This window comes from Strix aluco, chromosome 3 (genome assembly GCF_031877795.1).
Source record: "Strix aluco isolate bStrAlu1 chromosome 3, bStrAlu1.hap1, whole genome shotgun sequence".
NCBI classification, from domain to species: domain Eukaryota; kingdom Metazoa; phylum Chordata; class Aves; order Strigiformes; family Strigidae; genus Strix; species Strix aluco.
Genome location: NC_133933.1, coordinates 126,850,802 through 126,872,700, shown reverse-complemented (window position 1 = coordinate 126,872,700; position 21,899 = coordinate 126,850,802). Strand labels below are relative to the sequence as shown.

The following is a 21,899-nucleotide window of genomic DNA, read 5'->3' as shown; positions in this document are numbered from 1 at the left end:
AAGGAACTGTGAATGGTGATCAACTCTTCCTTAATCTTGTGGTGAAAGACAAAAAGAAATCAGAAGCAAAGGAGGTGTAAGAAGACATTTTGAACAATTCAGTATTCCATGACTAGGTTGCAGCTATGCCATGTATGCCACAATAGAATTTACCAGCTTGGATTTTCTGTGCCTTTTAGGTTTGCAAACCTACCTGCATAGCTTCTAAAGCCTGTTAGTGTCTTGAGATATTTACTTATTTTTTAAACAATTAGAACATTGATGAAATACATCCTCCACATCCAACTTATTTTCACATTATACCCAGAGTCACTATCACTGATCGGTCCTAGTCTCTCTGCAATCTTGTACAATAAAAAAGTCAAGTTATCACAGCCATGATTTACCTAGAGAAACCGGGGAGTAACAATCAGAAAACAACAGTTCTGTGGAAATTGCCCAATAATCAGCTTCACTAGAGAGTCTGGAGATGAGACAGCTGGCTGTCAGGAAGGTTTTGGTAATACAGCATCCTGCCCCAGTGACCCAGACTGGAATAAGTGGATTCTTTTAGTTCCCTCCCAGCCCTACACCTCTTGTATTCAGTGACTAACAAGTAACAATCATTGATAAAGGTCAGGGCTTTGGTACATAACTTCCCACAAGAAGTGGGGGAAACCCGGCAGCGACTCAGCTACTCTGAAGGATGTGCTCAGGTGCACACATTTATTCTTCAGTTGGTTATACTATCCCTCAGTGAAAAGGGAATGAACAACTTTCTATTTAGTATGGGAAAAGGCATGTATACATGCAAGTATGATAGTGTATAAGGCAGTACAAGTTCACATGCTATATGATTATCCTACATTATTTATGGGGAATCTGTTGGCATGCCCAAAACCTAGCAATAATTCATACCAGAAAGTATCATGAGTCTTGATATCTCTAGATTTCAGTGAAAGGTTTTATTTAGAAATAAATAGGCCTTACTCAGCAAGACACTTAAGTACATGCATAACCATTTGTATCTCATTCCCAGCAAAGTCAATGCTAATATCCTGCTCAAAATTTGAAATCATCCAGATAATCTGACCAGAGTCTGCTCTTGATGTGTAAAATACATGTAAAATGTTTCCAGTTCCTATTACTAAATTTGATAAGTAACGCACAACTCATTTTTTCAGTTGCAATTACAAAGTGTCAAATAAGAATAGGACACTTCCACAATTTTTTTTTCCGGTTGAGAGTAATATTTAAATCTCTGCCAGATAACTTCCATCAAGTTTTAAAGTACCCAAATGTTGACACTGCAAACAAAAAAAGAGTGGGGAAAAATAAATTTAAAAAGTGCTCATCCTAATTATAAGAATATACTGAACAGTGGATTTTTTTTTTTTTTTTTTTTTTTTTTTACATTTCGCATTACTAAAAGAGAAAACTCAAAAACTCAACAAAAAGTTACTTGGTAGGTTTTGTCCTGCTTCAGTAACAGATAACAGCTGAACTGTCAGTTCAGCTAGCTAGTTAAGTCATGTTCACAGCTGCCTTTTTTTTTTTTTACAGTCAAATGACAGAAATGGCTAGAGGACTCAACTAATGGACTTCACTGAAGAGTGGTGCTGTTCTGGTTCAGATAAATTTTAGAGCTCCTTTAAAAACAAAAAGAAAAAAAGTGTGTTTTATCTTTGGTGAAGGACTATCCCTTGTAAATTTTAACAAAGCAGCACAGATTTCTGAAAACTGATAGCTTTGCTGATAAATTACTTTCTATCCTTTCAACTGTAGGTAGATTTGAATTTAGTCCACCTTACATTGGCTTATAAATCAAGTGGATTACTTTAAAATAGAGGTCCTGACCAAGACTTAGAGACATGACTCCCGTTCTTAATCCAAGACTGATCATACCAAGCCCCAAGGTTAAGAAGATAAAGGCAATCATACAGATCCCTCTACCAATAGTCTCAGAACTCAGACATATTGACAGGCTGAAAGGAAAGACTGCACCAACTCATCATTACTTCCTTGAGAAAAAATACTTCCCCTTTCCATTTGGCAAAAAATTAAGACCACTTACAGATGTTGTTGCATGAATTATAAGCAAGTATATCAGAAAAACTTCAGGAATTGAAATTGTAACTACTGTACTATGTGCAAAAACTAAACTGCAGGGTTTTAATGTGTGCTGACACTCATTCCTTCAGTCCAAAAAACACTTCTCATTTGGGGTTTTTGAAGTTTAATACTCCCCACAATTTTTTCTCCAGCTTTGGCTGTAATAGGTGGACTGCTCTTTGAATTTCTCACTGCAGTGATAGCTATATTCTTACAATCAGCACTAAAATATTCTCAATACCTTTGTTTTCATCTACAAAAGAAACAAGTCTTTCACCAATCACAAACACATGAATATTACCTCTCTTGTAGTATTAAAGCAGCAGCAGCTGTTCTTCATGCTTTTATCACCCCACATTTAAAGCAACAAAAAGACTACCAAAATAGCAATGACAGCCATCATCAGCTGGAGAAGATGTTAGCGTTTCAGTGCACATGAACTGTTAGTGATACTAGCTACCAACACTTGTCTTTAATAGTAGTTGCTTATACAAGAAACATGTGTCACTCATGGAAAGCCACATGGCAAGCTTACATGTAGCAAATAATGATAAAAAAGTCTAATTCTTATTTTATTTGTATTAAATAAGACAACTAACTATCTTCACTTGTATGTGAATGGAGGAAATAGATAGTGTTATGACTTCCCTGTTTCAAAAGGATCATAATGATGAATCAATTAATATCCTTCTCTCAAACCCTATGTTGCTACATAGAGAAGTCTTTTTAGGAAAGAAATGAAATGCCCTGTATATAGTTCCTCCATCCATGTTTAAGTAAGTAATTTTCAAAATTTTGGTCTATTTTTCTGGATTAATCTAAACATTAAAAAAAAATAGCTGGTGGTTTGGGCTTTTGATTTTTATCTGTCCTAAGAATTCAAAGATAAATATTGCCATCCTAACCCCAGCTGAAGAAATATATTTGACTTTGATTATTCAAACACTGCAGCGCTTTTTCAAAAATAATTATATAATTCATTAGAAAGAACCCCTAGAGTTTCATCTCTCCTTCTATAAATTGATCACTTATCTTTTCAGTCATCTGAACCATAGCAGGACCCAATAGATACTGAGTTGTCACTTTAAAGTCAGCACTGGGCACATAACTAGAGCACTATGTGAAGGGTCCTACCTGGGCAGGCAGAGTAGAAGATCCTGCCAGTGCAAACTCACAGGCAGAGCTTGTTTTAATACATTTCTTTCCAAAAGAGAGTCTCATTCTTGAAGGAATAAAACTGGCATTTAATAGAGAAACAGAGAATACAGAAGTTTGCCAACTAGATACAGAGCCTTTCTCTTGCAAGTCACCAGATATGCATCTAGCCCTGTTTAACATGTATTAAAGCTGGTTCAGTTCAGTAGATTTTCAGTATTCCCTACATAGGGCTACTTACTTGTAGTATCAGTTCAGTAGGTATAAACAGACCTAGAAGGGCCTAGTCCAGGACCAACAGTATTTCTGTAACTCTTGTAATAAATCCCAGAGACAATCAGCATTTATACCTCTACAGTTTTTAAAGTTAATTTGCATACAGCTACATTTAATTACATGATTCATATTACACATTTCAGAGTTACACAAAATTTGATTTCCACAAGTGATCTCTCCACTATCAAAAGCAAAACGTAATTACTAGGACATCAGCAGAAGTTTAGGAAGTTAAACAGATAATATTTTTGTGCATTAAAAATAAATCAAAAAGACTAAACTTCTTGAAGATGGTCATAGTACATTCCCTCACAGTAGGTAATATAGAGAAAACTGGGGGTTTCTTACATCAAAGCTTGTAATATGAAGTCACGCTCAATTCTATGGTTCTCAATGTTTACAAAGACGATGTATTAAAGTCTTAGTCAATAATCACCCCCTTGTATCAGCGCACTTGTATCAGCAAACCGCAACTAATAGATGTTTTTTCCTCTCTAAACTCTGTAAACACCCAAACATGCATACATTAAAAAAAAACAGTAATTTTTTTATACTACCTAGTACACTACAGTGAAGTCCTCATCACTGAGACTGTAGATCAAGAGTCAAAGTTATTCTGCAGCCTTCACTGCTATTGACTGAACTGCCTTACCAAATTATTAGATGAAACTAACTGTAGAAAAGAGATCTGGCTGTAATGAATCTGCCAACTATATAGTTACACATTCAATTTAAAGTTCCTAAGAGAGGAACAAAACACTGACTTCTTTAGGTAGCTTTTTTGAGGGGTGGAAGAACATTAAGAAAATGCGTTCTCGCAGATCAACCTCTTCCTGCATGCTAACGTTTTTATTCCCATGTTTCTTCCTAGATAGCTAGAAAAATAGATTAATATTAACTGGAAGTCAGCAAAATGTTATGGTTGTATACAAGCCTATATATACACATGCATAGAAAGAAATAGAATTTATTTTAATTAAACCATGAATACAGTCTTTTTTTTCTAAAATAGAAGCATGTTTTTTTCATCCTTTCCAATAATTTATCATGTCTCCAGGTTTGCTCAAACTTCTTAGTTTAGAAAAAAATAAAAAAATAAAAATCCCTTCCTAGCAACCTTCAGCACTGTAACCGCCATATAAAATAAACTCCGGTTTTAACAGTAACACAAAACATTTTATCATAACTGAGAAGCAGGTCTGTAAAATAGTAATTATCAGTATTTTGTGCAAGTCCTTCAAAAATTAGAAACAGATAACAGAGAATGTTTGGGTTGGGGGTGGTTAACTTTAAATCATATTTTTTCATGGAAATATGCAGAATTACTCCGACGTCTACATTTTAAAATATAGATTTGCAGTAGCTTTGCGGTCTAGCAGAAAAAGTAGTCATAGGTATGGAGTCACATTAAACCACATTGATACATACCTTCCATAAGGACTATATATTTTCTCCTCTTAACTTGGCTAGTGAAAGGGACTTTCCAGAAAATCAAAATTAAATATTATTTAGTAATTTTAGATGCTGCTTAATATTAAGGTCTAGTCTACATTTAAAAGTTTTTCCAGTATAATTACACTAGCTTAGCTATATTGGAAAAAGCAGTTTACTACTGTAGGCTATAGCAGTTAAGCAAAGTAGACTATAAAATAAAAACACATTTTTCTCATACAGTTGTGGAGCAACCTGATCTAAAGTCTGAAGCAGGTAGGTTGGACCAAATGACCTCCAGAAGTCCCTTCCAGTGTAAATTTTTCTATGATTCCATTCTATGGTATTATTATTTAACTGGTGCAGAAATACCACCAAACTGTTGAGAACGAGTGTGTGTACGCACATGTGTGTGTATCCATTTAAATGAAAACCCATATAATAGGAGCACACAAAAAAAGCATGGGCCTGCTCCTCAGGTTCTTGATTTCCTATGAATAACTCAGAATATAAAAAAAATACACAACAACTAAAAACTACCTTATCTATAGAATTAACAGGAACCTTTTCTAATACAAAATTATTAACTTTTTTAATAGGAAAAAAATAGTTTGCCATGAAATTCATTATTTGTTTTCACCCACATTTAAAATGTCCAGTTACATTTATTTATACTTTGTGGAATTCAAATTTATTCCTTTAAGGAATTTTCTGCCTTTTTTTAATTAGTGTGTACACATCACATGTTTATGCTAACTTGCTGTACTTCACCAAAAGCACAAATAACAGCAGACTTGTACTAGATATACTGAAGGCTCTACACACAAACAAGGAGTCAAATATAGACTGATTCATAATGAAATATTACTATAGTCTCAAAATGGATCGTCATGCTTTATTTCAGGACCAAAATATACTCCTTCAAGATATTTTATCCAAATGACTCTGAATCATAGTTAAAGGAAAACAACAGGACATCTGCTAGCAACATAACACTGGTACAAAATTAAATGACTACTTAACACATTGTCCTTTCCAAGGTCATAATACAGTTTACTAAGGGTCTATAGTATTGCATCTTCTTTTTTCAGGGGCTAAAGGCTGTGTCATGGCTGTTGCCTTTTTAAGTAAGAAAAAGACCCACTCATAAGCAATTCTTCAGAATTTCTTCAGAAATACTCATTCAGTCTAGAAACGGAGGATGATTCAAAACCACAACTACTCAATTTTCTAAAGGTTGTACAAATCGTGTTGGGGGAAAGGGGAGAAAAACAATCTGTGCTAAAAATAAGTAACAAAGAAACATTATCGTTCAGAGAAGGGTACATTAGGTCAGAAGCTGCTGTTTTTTAACACCATAAAGTGCTTATAGTTTTCAGTTCAAAAACCAAAGCAGAAAAAAAAGTCACCAAATCAGGAGAGCTAATAAGTTGTTTGCTCAGCATTTTCTGTTAAAAAAAAAGTTTTAAGCACAAACTACATGTTCCAGGTAGCATTGGTTTTTTAAAGCTAAAAAAGCTCATCATTGATAACATATTCAGAAACTGCCAATAATGTTTTGTAGAATAAACTGACACATGGCATTAGACTATTCTCCTCTTCATCCTTTCTCAGCCCACCTCCCACTTAGCTGTTAGTCTTATTGGCACTTCTGCCATCCAGTTATATCACTACTGCTAAATTATTATTTACCATTTCTACAGCCAAGCCTAAAGAAACAGTATTCATTTCTTTCGCAGCCATGGGAGGTATGGAGGGGAGCGTGGGTTCCCTTCTAATCACTGCAATGCCTTAGTGCATCATTATAGAAGGTCCTACAGAAACGCACAAAAATATCAAACCCTGGCCTGTGGGATTTAAAATCAACTTAATAATAGCAAGAGATAGTGAGATTAAATATGCAGTATACTATATATATTTGTTATATCTATTATAGATATAACAAAGTCAAATGGAAGAGTAAGTCATCTGATGGAAATTAAGAGCTTGTACATTTAGTATTAAAAAAAATTGATGTTGTTACTTATTTATAAAGTGTTAGAAACCTTGCAAGAGAAGAAGTTATTCCATCTATCATTATTTAGCTAGTTTATTGCAAGTTCCAGAGCCAGTGTGGGATTTGAGGATAAGCTAATCACCTTACAGACCAATTTAGGGAGAACGTCATAATCTAAATTACTATGTTGAACTCACAATGATAGAGAAAAACACATAAACACTTTTCTCTGACCACTAAGGGCTATCTTGTACCTCCGAAGAGACAGACATGTACCAGGGGAAGCAGACTTCAGCATTAGTCCAGCAAAACCTGAGAAAGATTATACAGCCTTTGTGCCTCAGGGAAGGAAAAAAAAGAAAAAAAAAAAAAAAGATAAGTATTGCTTTCCAAAGCCATGGAGCAGATAGCCAAATGAGCCAGAAATAGCACCTAGATGAGAAAGATACTCTGAGTTAGCTGCTCAGTGCAATCTGCAGTTTCCTTCTGCTCATTCTAACTCTGGTCACTTATGTACATTCCAACTGTAAACTTTCAATAAGTCATCTGATGCAACCGGAAATAATTCCATGGAATAGAATGACTTCAGAAGAATGAAAAAGCCAATAGTAATTATAGTGTCTACCTCCCTACTGTTCTGTATGGATGAATAATGTTCTAAAACAACACTGCACACTGACATGTACAATCTGTACTGTCAAATTAAACGTGACTAAAACAAATAAACTGAGATTGCAAGTTATGCAAGCAGCTGCAGTTTAAAGTCTTCAGCAGTTAAGAACAGACACATCTGCCAGTTATGGTCATAGCTGTAGTTAAACTGGATTTTCAGGTTCAGTCTGCTATAACTAATGTATTACAATTTATTACACTGGGGAAAAAAGCAGAAAATGCTGAAATTTATTAATGTATTAGTTTATGGCTTAATCGGTATTTGGTTACAATATTTGTATGTCTTTACTTAAGTAGGACAGGTCATTTCCAAATTTTAAAATCTTTTGCTTAGGTATTAGATGATACCTTAAAGTAACTTGTCAAAACCTAATGCCAGAAATCTAAGCTCGGAATCCTGGAAACAGTTTCAAACACAGGATCTACTTGAGAAGTTGCATGCGACTCAGAACAAATTGAGTAACCTGTATGCATCGTAACCTTACTTGGAGGAATTCTACTCATACTTTTAAAAACAGATTTCACAAATTAACTGAAAAATCTACCTTAACTTCGATCTGGCAAGAGAAAAATATAGTACTAGCAGAGCTGAAATACAAGATACACATAACCCAGATTAATACTAAACTTCAGTCAATTTTGTTTATAGTAGAAACTGTTATCCAGATTAATCTCTCCAGTCTTTCCTCATAAAAACATCCTTCATGTGTTTCTTTTGCAAGCTGAGTACGAATGTAATTTTGAAATTAGTTACAGGAATGTTCCTTCATAAATCTGTAAAGAGATTCAGTGATTTATTTGCTCTATGTAAAAGGCTGCCTGGGTACTACTCCATATGTTAATCAAGATCCTCCATCGCCTTTTGCCCCTTTCATAAGTAGGGAGAGCATACTCAAAAACCAAAAAAAAACAGGAAAAAAGAAGAGAGAGAAGCAAGAGATAAAACTAGTGTATTTCAGACATGATGTGTGACACTAATAACGCCAAAGTTCAGGCTGTTTTTCAAGTGAACTCTGCTACTAAAAGGTAAAATAAAACTGCAGTATTACAAAAGGGAGGTCTAAAATAACTAGTTTAAAATGCAGTACAGAAATGCGGTAGCCTGAAAGAATGAATTCTCAAGTAGCTTTTTTAAAACTCACTCCATTTTCAGCTCTTGCATATTTTATTACCAGTTGTGCAAGCCCTATCAGGCCTCCTCAGCAAAATGCTGTTGCACTAAGCACTGTACACAGAAGAGATTCTACCTTTAAAAGCTTAAAAATATCACATGAGCAGCAGAAAGAGCTGTAGTAATTTCTCTCTCTAATGAATGTCCTTCCTCCATCCTACCTATAAAAGGAAAACTTAGTTCTGCTCCTAGTTTTCTCTCTCATACCACTCTTGCCTGATGTATTTAATGAGGTAGATGAAAAATGCAATACACAATCTGATAAACAAGTACCATATCTGCTGCCACTGCCCTTCCACTGTCCCTCTACTAAAGGGGGGGAAAAAAGTTTTATATGCATGCTTGCAGAGAAGGATTTCAGCTCAGTAGGCTAAACTGGTTATTTTTGAACAATGCAATCTCAGCACAATTCTGGGTTCAAATATGGTAAACAAGCATGGGACAGAATAGAGAAATTCTTTACAATCCCAAATTACAGTTTGGTTAACCAAAGCGCTCCCTCAGCCAGGTCATTACTGCTGTTTTCTTCCACTATCATTCCAAATGAACTATCCAAAGTCAGATGATTTTACTGATCAACTTCAAAGCAAAGAGGGGTAAGCATATGACCAACTCAAGCCATAAGGTAACAGTCATAATAGGGTTATGTGAGTACTACCATATCTCATCATACAGTAAGATAAAATAAATTATTATTCATAATCAACTCAAGCACAGGCTCACTGTGCATTGCATGCTAGATAAATTCTGGACCATTTTATTAAAAACAATCATCTAGACTGTCTATTCAGTGTAACTTCCTAGTCACTATAATCATTTATTTGTTTCAAGTAGAATCAGGGTCTGCACGTGCTCTGCATTCCAAGAAACCTAAGGCATATGAAAGCCAATACTCCAAAAACTCTCTTCTTCTCAGGGAAGAACTGAACCTGGCATGAGGGGAATGGCAGCTCTTGTATTTATGCTTCTATCTGCCTCACAAGGGCAAGTCAATCTTACACATTTGGGTGTAATAGAAAAAAAAAAAATAAATCAATGCTATGGTTTAACTGTGAACTGGACTTACCAGCACCAAAACCCATTGTCACAAAAAGACGTAAAAAAAACCCATTTGTTTTGAAGACTAGGATAACAAAATTAGATGTTTATCAATAACCACGTAGCAGGCTCCCTAAGGATTTTGAACAAGAGCTGGAAATCAGAAAGTGAATGTATTTTAAAAGTTATCTTATTAAATCATATAATAAAACACTTTAGATAAAACATCCAACAGTAAATGATGTCTTGCGAACAGCACAAAATGCATATTGTGTATTTTTTTTAGTTAGCATGTAATCTGACTCAATTTAGATTAGAATTATTCTGATACTCAAAACCGGATTAACACACAAACACAAGCCAATCTGGCAAAGCACAGCCTTATGAATCACAGCATTTCTTTAATGTTATATATGGTGTGCATTTCCTCAGCAGTGAGCAACAAGTTCTCTGAACCTTCTAGTAAGAAAACATTATTTTAGCATACATAAGCACTGTTATTATCAAACAAAATTTGCATTCCTGAATTTGAAAATAAATTTAACACCTGATACTAGAAGAAATCAGTGAGATCTTCCAGGGCATTCAGTGCTGAAATAATTTTAATCCAACTCAAGTCAGCAGGGGCTATTGAAATTCATCAGTGGGAGAAAAGATTAGTTCAGAAATTTTCAGTTTTAATGATTTCATTTCACATTCAGAAATTTAGAGTGTTAATCCTTTGGATGTTGTCGTCTCAGAATGGATACAACTACCTGAAAGGACATAGCAGAGAGGTTGGTGCTGGTCTCTTCTCACAGGTAATTAGCAATAGAACAAGAGGGAATGGCTTTAAACTGCAACAGGGGAGGTTCAGACTGGGCATTAGGAACAAATTTTTCACAGAAAGTGGTCAGACAGCGGAATAGGCTGCCCAGGGAGGGGGTGGAGTCACCATCCCTGGATGTGTTTAAGGGTCGTTTGGATGAGCTGTTGGGGGATGTGGTGTAGGGGAGAACTTTGTAGAGTCGGGCTGATGGTTGGACTCGATGATCCCAAGGGTCTTTTCCAACCTGAATGATTCTGTGATTCTGTGTGATGAGAAATCCTAACCAAGTAGAACCCCTAAAAATAATTTATTTGATTGAGAAGGTTGCAACAGCCAATAAGAAGAGCAGATTTTATAAAATCACATTGTACATAGGAAAAAAAAAAAAACCAACCATGCAATCTCTGTGACTCTTAAAGAAAAGTATGCTCAATCTAGACACTCCATGAAAGACCAGAGGTCTAGAACCGCTTTCTACTAGCCAGTTTGAACTGGCAAATATTATTGAAAATATTACACTGGGAATGATCAAGAAAGTTGGCGCCACTACACAGTGAAGCCCCAGTGCATAAGAAATTATTACTGAAAGAGTACTCCAGTAGAAGGCCTTCATCTTCAGCAACACAGATGTTATTCTCCATAACGTTCCATTTTATATTCCCAGAAGTATTTTGATGCAAAAGTAAAATAGGAAATAAAAAGAACAGAAGACACATATTGTATTAAGCTCACCAGGGAAGTCTTCCATTTGTTTTAGTTTCTTACACTCTGCATACACACACACACTATTTTCTCTCTCTTTCCTGTGGGCAATTTGTGCAGCACAGTCAGTAGCATCAGAAAGATCAAAAATACCAGGTTAATCTTAGTAAGATGAAATAACACTACCAATACAGAGACAAAGCCTAACTCACTTTCCCCCCATTTTTCGTGGGTACAATGAAATACACACCATGTCCCAACAGAACTGGCAGTCACTAGCTATCAGCTTCACAAATTTCTGAAGGTATTTTGTGTTAGTTTTTGCAGTTTAGTAATCTGTTTTAACAAATGATGAGAGAGAAAATGAAAACAAAAAAAAGGAGGTGGGAAATAGGGAGATAGTGGATATGAGCTTTGTATCTTCTATTACTTCTGTATAACCACCTGTACTTGTGATGCTTATAAGCTGAAAATTAACAAAGGCAAGCACATAATTATGATTGAGTCTTCCTCAGAGCACTGCAACTTCTCCACTAACAGCAATTGCATAGATCCACAAAGTCAGTCAAAACAAGTTTCTAACTTTATTTTTCAAGTATTGCAGTAGGCATTTATAAAAAGAGCATAAGTAAATAAAAGTGTTTTTTCCATGCTCTGATAACTCTGAACTGAAACAAAGATCTTGTTTAAATTTGCCTTTTAGCATAAACTACTGAAAGAAACTTTTTGTCACCAGAATTACCTTAATTATAAGCATCTGAAAAAAAACTTTAAAAAAAATGGAATGCAAGTTACTCTTAACTCAAATGTATTGCCTATCCATACCCTTCTACACAGAAATGTTTAAGATATTGCTGATTAGCTATAGCATTCCCTATCTTTACAGCTATAAATGTATCTCCAAACATACGCCTATGTACATACAGAAAAACATGACTGAATCATGACTTCTTCACCTGACGTAGCCTTCATTAAATTTAGGAAAGACCTTCTCTGAGGTTTTTTTGACATTGAAAGTATTCAGACAAGAATTTCATCTCTGAAATGATTCTTCATCACTTTCCCAAACTGAACACTCCAAGTTTGAGTTCTTATTACCAAACTTCTTGTCCTACATTCAGCATATGTGTTCTCAGTATTAATTGCTTATTCTACCACTGTTTGCTGGAGAAAGAGACACTGAAAAAACAGAACTGTCAGTAGATTGGTTCTGGATCATATGTAATCTTTATCTTAATGAAATGTGTTAATTTAACAGAACAAAACAACCACTGTGTGAACAAAACCACTGTGTTAACAAAACTGAAGTCCTTAGCTTAGTTCTTCCTTACTTGATTCTTGGGATGGATGGATGGATTAGATAGTTAGATAAACAATGACACACAATGCACATACACACCAGTCCATAAAAATGAAGTAGTAAAGGACAGGAGAAAAAATCATGAATATTGAGAAAGCATTCAAATGCTTTAGTAACAGGGATCACAAATATCCCAAGAGTTGTGCAGACATGTCCAAGGACTCTTACTGAAATAAACATTTAAGAACTAGCTCCAACTCTTAAGAGTCTCTCACATAATTTGCTATGTTAAAAATGGAAAAAAAATACTCTAAATCATATATTTATAAATAAAAAGGGAATATGAAGATTTTATTAAGATCGCTGTTGCACACTAACAACAGTAGAGTATATTAAAGATGGGTATAACTTACAAACTGGAGAAAGTTGAAATGAGAACTGTACTTGAAATAACTGAACTGACTTTCACTCTCTGGAAAGAATCAATTAGTAGCAATACTAAATTTGATATTATATCAATGGATACTATTATTTTAACACTAACAGCAAGTATAATTAGTAACCAGAAAGCCTTATGTACACCCAATTAAAACATTGTTTTCTCCACTACCTCCATCATTAAATTTATCTTTGATTTTTGGTATGAAGCCTATTGTAAGAGCTGATTAAGAAACTAGGCTTAATTTATACTATATATATATTTAAGTTACATACAAAGAGGAGGAAAAAAGCAGCTTTTAATGCACTTAATTCAGAATGTTAGCAGACATAATCTGGGCATTGTGGCTGAATACAGTTCAGTCTCTCGACTCAGTTTAAGTAATGTATTATCAAGTTGATGATTCATATTGTCACTTGAACTATGTATTTTTACAAAATTTGATATCAGAAGAGCATATGGTTTAAGCAGATATTTAAGGTTTTCTTCCTAGAACTACATCCTCACAGCTACTTCCCTGCACATCAAATGAGTTCCAGTAACTTCAGGAAGGCTTTACATGGCCCATTCATGCATCCACACTGACGATCTTCAAGCTACAGGCTTCAACCCATAGGAACAACAAAAATAAATCAGTTCCTCACATATTTGCATTTTGCTCTGAACTAAACCTAACAGCATTTTCAACCAGCTTGCATTAGTTTGGTAGTATGGCCTACCATTACCAATGATGCTGCATGTGGAGGCACAAAAAATGCAGTAGACGAAGTCATGATATTTGATACAGAAGTTCAACTAACTAGTACTTTATACAATATAATTCAAAGATTTATCATCAATTTGGAGCCCAATCTTTCAAATGTTTAGCTGTCATAAAATTACTTGAAACATGCAAAGTTAAACTCTGGGTCACCTGCAGGATCAAGTTGTAGGGTGTAGGAAACTGAAGTGCTTGATACATATTAGTTTTAAATATATGTTTGCCATTGGAAAATTTCACTCACATGATTTTTAAAAGTATTCTGTTGATAAACTAATCTTGTATATGGCCTCTGTTCCCTCTGTATGCATTTTCAGGGGAAAAAAAAGCCACACTGAATCAATAAAAACCACTTCTCAATTAACTTCAGATCATGGTAATTAGTATTTTTGTGAATAGTTAAAATAGCTTAGAAAAATCAAGATATTTTACTAAGGGGGGGAAAAAAACCTCCCTCTTCATCTGCAAATTGTTCCACACCAGTGTTTAGAACATCACAGTTTCCCAAAATTCGCTCTATAACTAGTGCTTATATTACAAAACAGATAATCTCAACCAAATTATTAATTTTAATGGCTACTGTGAAATCATCATGGTTATGCATCTACTGGGCAGAACTATAATTTACGTGTAACTGACCTAAGGTTAGCAGTTAGTTTGGAAACAGGTTGTAGATCAGCCAAATGAAGCTGTGTAAAACAAACCTCAGCAAAATGCACTATGTGCATTACACATATGTGTAATGTTGAAAGTTTTTTTTAAATTTTTTTAAATTATTAACACCTACTGTTGTAAATTCTATGGTAACATAATAAAATATCCTAATACAACTGGATATTTTGGGAGTCAAAGCAAAATCTACATAGCATTACACTCTTCTAAATGATTATAAGATCAGTATCAGATAATTCCAAGGTCTTCACAGTAAAAAGCCAAACATATCCATGTAAAAGGCAGTGCACTGTAAACTGATGTGTTTGGGTGATGTGTGACAGTCTGATACTTTTATTTAACTCTGTATTCCTCTTAAGGTAATCAGCATATTAAGTACTATCACCAGTTATACTTAATACTATTTACACAGACAGTAGACATCATACAGAACAGATTTTTTTCTGACAAACACAAAAATGTCTTCAAATCCAAGTAAATATTTGTAATATTCTTAATGGAAAGACAGAACCATTTTGTAACTAAAAAAAAAATATACATATGTATACTATGAAGAACCTTTACACATTTTAAGACAGCTTTTCTATATCATTTATGATTTCAAGACTCGTATACATTTCCTGCCTTCTCAAATAAATCAGAAAAATATTTGTGAGTTTATCATAAAAACACAGTTCTACAAAAGGATTCAGCTCATTCCCTAATGCTGTGGTTCAAAAATAGGTGTAGCATATGTAACAGATGCAGCACATGAATAACCTCCTCACCTTAAATGGGATTACTCACACGCTTAACATTACATATAAATTTTAGCATTTTGGGGAATCAAGCCCTAACTCAACACTTAAATGCTGCAAATATAAACTAATCAAAGGTAACACCTTCAGATAATGAGGCAGTGTTATTCACAGACTTCCAGATCTCACTACTGGATTATAACAGGATCTGATATTGTACTTCAAAAAGATACTTTCTCTGCGTTCCTTCTGCCTTTTAAGTCCTTAAAATCCAAAAGCCCTTTTTTTAACATCAGCACAAACTACCAAATGCCATTCTGGATTAGCTCACAATATCCCTATATGACTTATTTCTCACAAATTCATCTTCTTGCTGCACATATTTTTTTGTTGAGAAAGGCAGGACAAGTTGAAGTTACTCTTCATATTACTCCATATGGTTGACAATACATAGGAAACAGGTGATCCTACGTGACTTCACAATAACAAACTATGCAGAGATAGTCTCTATTTTCTTTCCTTTAATGAAGTTGTTACCATTTTTGCACTGTAATTTACTATTTCCCAAGATCTTAAGATGTCAGCATGGATTTGTTATAAATTGCATAAATGGGAGAATCTGTAACTTCCTAAATTATGTAGTTTATAAAAAAATGTCAGCTTCTGTCAGAGCCTGGAAAGTTCTTTTAAAGGGGTAACTTCATTTTGCAGTGCTGGCCAAAAGAAACAGCTGTCACTTTCTCCACATGGTTCATCCCTGACACGTTATCATTTCAAAAGTCTCCTTTTCTTCCAGCAAAGAATAAAAACGTAACTTTCCATGTGCTCATTACATTCAAGGAATTTCTTCAGTTTCTACTTGTTTAATGAAACTGTGAAAGCTGTTACTCTAGAGCACAGAAGATCTGTTTGTATAGCTTTCAAAGTATAACTGCACCAGTTCTGAAGCAAAAGGAAAATGTCTATTTCTTCCATTTATATGGCCAACAATAACTTCTACATTCTGACAGAATCATGTGTATACTGGCGAGGAGGATAGTTTCAAAATACTTTATCAGGAAGCCCACAATTAAATAAAACGCAGGCTCCCCAGATACTGATCCAAATTGATGCACAGGCTTCTTTGACTCCAAACTTCACGGCTGCTCTTTTGTTTTTTAAACACAGTTACAGTTATTTTCTCCACCAAGAACAACATTCATATTTTCCAGTGTAGATGACTATAATAGATGTGAACAATAACTGAACAGAATTCTCTTGAAGGAGAGAACTAATATTTTTCTATCTGAAAAGAACTCAATACAACAAACCACTGGGTTTGCAATAAAGTACTTATCTACTTTAGAAGATTCAATGCACAGGAAACAGTTCATTTCATTTACATTATACTGAAAAATACTCCAGTGGAATGTACCCCATGTTCCACTTAATCTAGTAGTCTCTTAAGGATGTTTAATTGAAAACAAATTGCATCTTCTGCTTTTGGACATGGAATTCTTTGTAGAATTTAACGGAGGCAAGTAATTCCTTTAATATTTACTGCCCATACAGCAATTCAAATCAGAAATTGTTACATGACACTGAAGGTAAATCTACGACACATGACAGAACAAGCAAGAAACAAGCAAGACAGCATTATTCTCACCACCATTTAATCTGCGTAAAATCCTGTAACTCCTAAAAGTAGCAGCAAGGACCAGAGGGGACTGTTAGGAACTGGTTGAGCGTGCAAGAGCAGCGAAGGTGGGGGACTTGGCACACGACATGGAGAAGATTTACCATATTTCTTATATCACATTGTCATGTCCATAACCAACCAAGACAAAACAAAAAAGCAGTTCAAATGTAGTCTGAAGTGACCTAAACCACCTTTTTGCTCCTAAATGCACTCCTTCACAAGAACAAAGTAGTAAAAACAAAGAGCATATTTAGTGTGATACAACAATACCAAAATGTTAAATATTTCCAATACATTAAAAAGCCAAATGCATTTTTTATGCAGGTAAGGAATTATTATCTGTGGAGGCTTGAAATACTTTAACTGCTTTATGGTTATGGAAGGCAACTGGCAGAAAAAAAAAAATTATATGTATTTATACGTGTTTATAAATATATAAACAAACATAAAGCTTTACCATTCTTCCTATCCTAATCTTCACCTCTAACACAATGGAAAGGGGAAGGAGGAGAGTAGAACGTTTCAGATAAGACTATCCAAACATTTTAACTCGCACAAGGTAATATATTAAAAGCCACATGCAAACAAATTAATAGATAGTCAATGATTAATGACCTAGAGTAAAATGATCAAAAGGACAGTGTCATGGTAACAGTCAGGACACACTCGTAATTTTAATAAATAAGATTCCCCTGTTTCAAAATGTAGTTATCTATCTATGGGTCAGAAGGCAGATGCTGCAGCTATTTTGATTTATGTATAGCTGATTTAAAAATAATTTTAAAAAGAAGCAACACAGTAAAAAAAGCTTTCAAATATTAAGTGTTTTCAATGATCTTGCCAAAGTAAAGATCAGTAGCCCAAAATTCCAACTTACGTTCATCTTTCTTTACCTCATCCTATCTTAAACAACATCCTGGACAGCCTTCCAGAGCCGAGACTTTAATGAAAATAGTCAATGATTACCACTGTCTTTTGAAACCATGGATTTATGTCTCAGTACTCTGTGACTAGCTCTCTCCATCTCATTTTCAACTCTGACAAATGAACACAGAGAAAAATCCTTTAAGATACTTTTGCAAGACTTCATAAAGCAAAGCTTCCTTTTATGTGCTGCTGACCTCAGCAACTGGCAAACGTGCATCCTCTACCCCCGCTCCATAAGTAATATTCACAATCATATTTTTTTTTAAATGTATGATTTAGACACGAGCCACTGCAGTCTAGCTCTCTCTCTGCAGCCTTAGAGGTTAAATTTCTTTTAGCTCTAGGTTGAAATATTCTTTAAAGTGTTTGATAAATCAGGAGCACAAAACCACACAGAAACAAGCTTATTACTTCCCCCTTGTCCCCATCCTGACAGTAAAGTGTCTTGGATACACATAGAAAGGGGAAAAAAAAATGATGTGTAGTGGCAGGTCAAACTTTCTAATGAATGTGTTGCACTTCTACAAAATTAATATTTGCAGTCAGCCCAGTGTAGTAGGTCAAGATAAATACTTCTACAGAAGGAATCATTCTGATTATGCAAGTATCTTTAAGAATGACAAAACCTACCTGTTTAAATAACATCCAAGGTTTTAGAAGTTGTAATCTACAAAGTCATACAATATCACAGCTTGGCACTGGGTTTCTAAGATCTACTGTTAATTTACAGCAACAAGTAACTTCTTATCTGCCAAAACCCAGTTATTTACAAGCGTTCCGTATCTTACTTTCATCAGCAATATTATGATCGCAGCAGTGTACCTCTCTGTATTAACACTGAAAGATGTCAACACAAAATATTTATTTAAATAAGTATATATGACAACAGGAAGCTTAGCATTCTTTGATGAAGGACTGAGAAATATAGGTCTCTAAAGACTTCTAAAGTAGCATTAAAAATGCATTTCTTTACTCAGCAGGATTTTCTCTTCTTTCAATACAGGATGTGTTTTCTATTTATCCAAGTCACCTCTGAATGTTTTACAAATCGGAAGTAAAACACTAACAGTTCCGTTACTAATACCTGCTCTTCTTTCCCCCCCATCACCCTTACATGCACATTCTAAGAAACCAGCTAAAAATGCATACAAAATGCAGATACTAGCAGATATTTTGACTGATTACTTACATCATACTTTGCAATTCAGGCGTAAAGCTTGTCGATTTTCTTCCACTGCTTGACGAGGCAATTGTTGACATCGGGCTAGCCACAGTGCTGCTCATCTAAGGAAACAAAGACATAACAGCACTTACAACACTTTACTTTTATTTTAAAGAGCACACATGTACGTTTCACCCTAGTTATTCAAAGGGGAAGAAAAGCTATTTGGGATAGACTTAAATGTAAAAGCTCTGCATGCAAAAAAGAAGCCTATCTGAGACACTGTAGAAAACAGAAGAGTTGATGTTTACTGTAACTGAAGTATTGGAAACATGCACTCTTTTCGAAAACACCATTTAGAGGTACCCTAGGAGCACCAAGGGAAAAGAGTTAAGATAAAAACACTGTTATTCTGGAACACATGGTATTCACAGGCACCAGTATCTTGCTACCTGAAACATCCTCCTATATCCATCCTGCAGTATCCTAAGCACTAGTACATCCCATCCATACCATCTCCATTGAGACTAAGAGGAGTAAAACAGAATCTCAGAAAAAGCCAGATAAAACTGATGAGCACTGAGATCACAAGCTTCTTTTCCAAAACACCAGCTTTACGTACACATATTACTTAAGCCTTTAAAACAGAAATGCATTAGAAAGAGTGGGACCTGAACATCATAATACTTATATGACTGAAGGTACTATCTATATAAGATATTTTACAGCTTTTCTATACAAATTTCTCATTAAAAAACTCCAAACCAAACCCAGGACAATTCTACTCTTATTCTATGAAGTAATTAGCACGTCTACATTTTCCTCTGAATTAAGGCATCTGACTTGCCTAAACAATTTCACTTTTTAAAATAATTTACTAAGAGACTGAAAAAAATCAAAAGCTATCTAATTATGGAAGACTCCATAAATATCTAGGAGGGAGTTTCATTTTTCCCTTCAAGAAATTTTCTAATAAAGAACTGAACACACTATGTAAGTCTCCTGATAAACAGAATATATTCCCACTACATACCTTCCTCTTCTAGTTTGCTGCACACTAGTAACAGCTGAGTTGTACTGCTCATTTCTTGTACTATTAGTAGTGGCAGTAGTAATGACAATGAAAACCGTATGTTAATACAGCTTGCTCTGCTCCAAGACCTCTAAAGAGATCCTACCTTTCTCCACTTCAAACTTCTGAAGTTAAGATAGATTTCTTTTCTAAAAAGACAATCTAAAAGCACGTGACCAGATTTATGTTAAACACCATTAAAAGCATTGCAATCGATCACAAATATTATGCGTTGGTTTAAGAAAACTTGCAATACTCTAAACATAACGTGTAAGATACCTTCAAAAAGTAACAAAAGAATTAGTGCTTTGAATGGCATAACAGCATATGGATGAGCAACAAAAATAAGAAGTTTCTGCATTTAGATGTAAGTTTACTTTTTTTATTAATGCTTTCAAGTAGATTTTCACAGACTTCTGTTCATCTTCAAGCAGATTCTAATTTAAGTCCCCATCCTGCAAGCACTTAGGCACATGTGCAACTTTAATCACAAGTTTACTCCCACTAAAGTCTGATTTTAATCACGAGTAGTTACACACCAGGCTTAAGTGTTGGCAGGATACTGCCATAATCAACAGTTACCAAAGAGTCATATAATCTAAACAGTCAAATTACTGAGTTTAAAAATACCCACACATCTATAACATGAAAGAAGGTGACAGCGTTTCTAGGAAAGCTCTATGTACACATGGAAGGGAGTGAAGAGGAAGCTGAAATGGTACCCACGTACCAGGAACAGCCCAAAGACTGGGAAATTTATACGTATTTTACTGTTCATTATTTGATTGGGATTGATTATGGTTAATTTTAGTAGCTATATATTTATATCCAATACCACAGTACCAATATTCTTAAATATAAATTAATACACTGTAAATTCTGTATTTTACCTGGACCCTAGAGAAAGTAGTTAGGGAAATACCTCAGTTAATACTTTCTAAAACAGCCGTAGAAAAAAAATCCAGAAACATATCAATCATATGTGCCATAAAGTTTAAAAAAAGAATAACATACAAAGACCTAAGGTTTTTTTAAGTGTTTGCTGTTTTTTTTTTTTAAACTAGCTCTATCATTTAAATCATATGGCTACTTTCTTTGAACATCCATAGCAGACCTTTTGCTTTATCAGTGAGGTTCTGTTCTGCTAACTTATAAAGAAATTCCCAAAAAACATGGAACACAATTGCACAGTTGCCTCCTCACACCATAAACATTTGTGATTCACACATGTCCTATTTTGGAGTAAAATATTTTTAAGGTTCCTGCCCTCCAAGTGAACAAGAACAGTTTAATTAAAAAAACTTGAAGGGCTGTACATCTGTGTAAGTACCAGTAGGTTTGAGAGCTGAAAGCTTATCAGCTACTGCTTCACCAAAAACTTGGTCTTCCTACTGCAACCGAATGATTTAACTTTCAAATCAAGCAGGTGTACAGCATTTTCTTGACATAAAAAACCCAGCAGCTTGTCAGGCTTTGTCAGACCCTTTACAATAATTACTTCCACAGCCCATGTTTTGTTTGATGGTTTAGATAATTAACTTCTTTACACATCAAAGTCCCATCGTCCGTATGTTCCATTTCCTTTCTTCCGGACATTAAAAAAAAAAAATGATTCAAAAGAAGAAGCACTCTCAAATCAATTTTCTTCAATAAGTAAAGCTAACATGGAACTGAAAAGCCTACTGTAATCTTCAATGGGTCAATACACTGTACTTGTTTTAGCTCCAAACTGAAATCCAGCTGTTTGCCATATCCTACAAAATTAATTCAGATGTTCAGATTAGGTCACAGATTATTTCAACATGCTGTATT

The 21,899-nt window shown here is 34.7% G+C and overlaps 2 protein-coding genes across 7 annotated transcripts in view; one reads left to right on the top strand and one right to left on the bottom strand.

The window, feature by feature from the left end:
* RUNX2 (RUNX family transcription factor 2) overlaps nucleotides 1–21,899 on the top strand; it is a 151,792-nt gene that overhangs the window by 15,365 nt on the left and 114,528 nt on the right. The gene's annotated exons all lie outside the window — the stretch shown is intronic.
* The window catches only part of SUPT3H (SPT3 homolog, SAGA and STAGA complex component), a 279,815-nt gene that overhangs the window by 250,421 nt on the left and 7,495 nt on the right, over nucleotides 1–21,899 (bottom strand). For all 5 annotated transcript variants that reach the window (XM_074820229.1, XM_074820226.1, XM_074820225.1 and 2 more), the window contains one exon: nucleotides 19,043–19,137. In XM_074820229.1, the coding sequence (XP_074676330.1) occupies nucleotides 19,043–19,137 (95 nt within the window). The remainder of the gene's footprint in view (nucleotides 1–19,042; nucleotides 19,138–21,899) is intronic.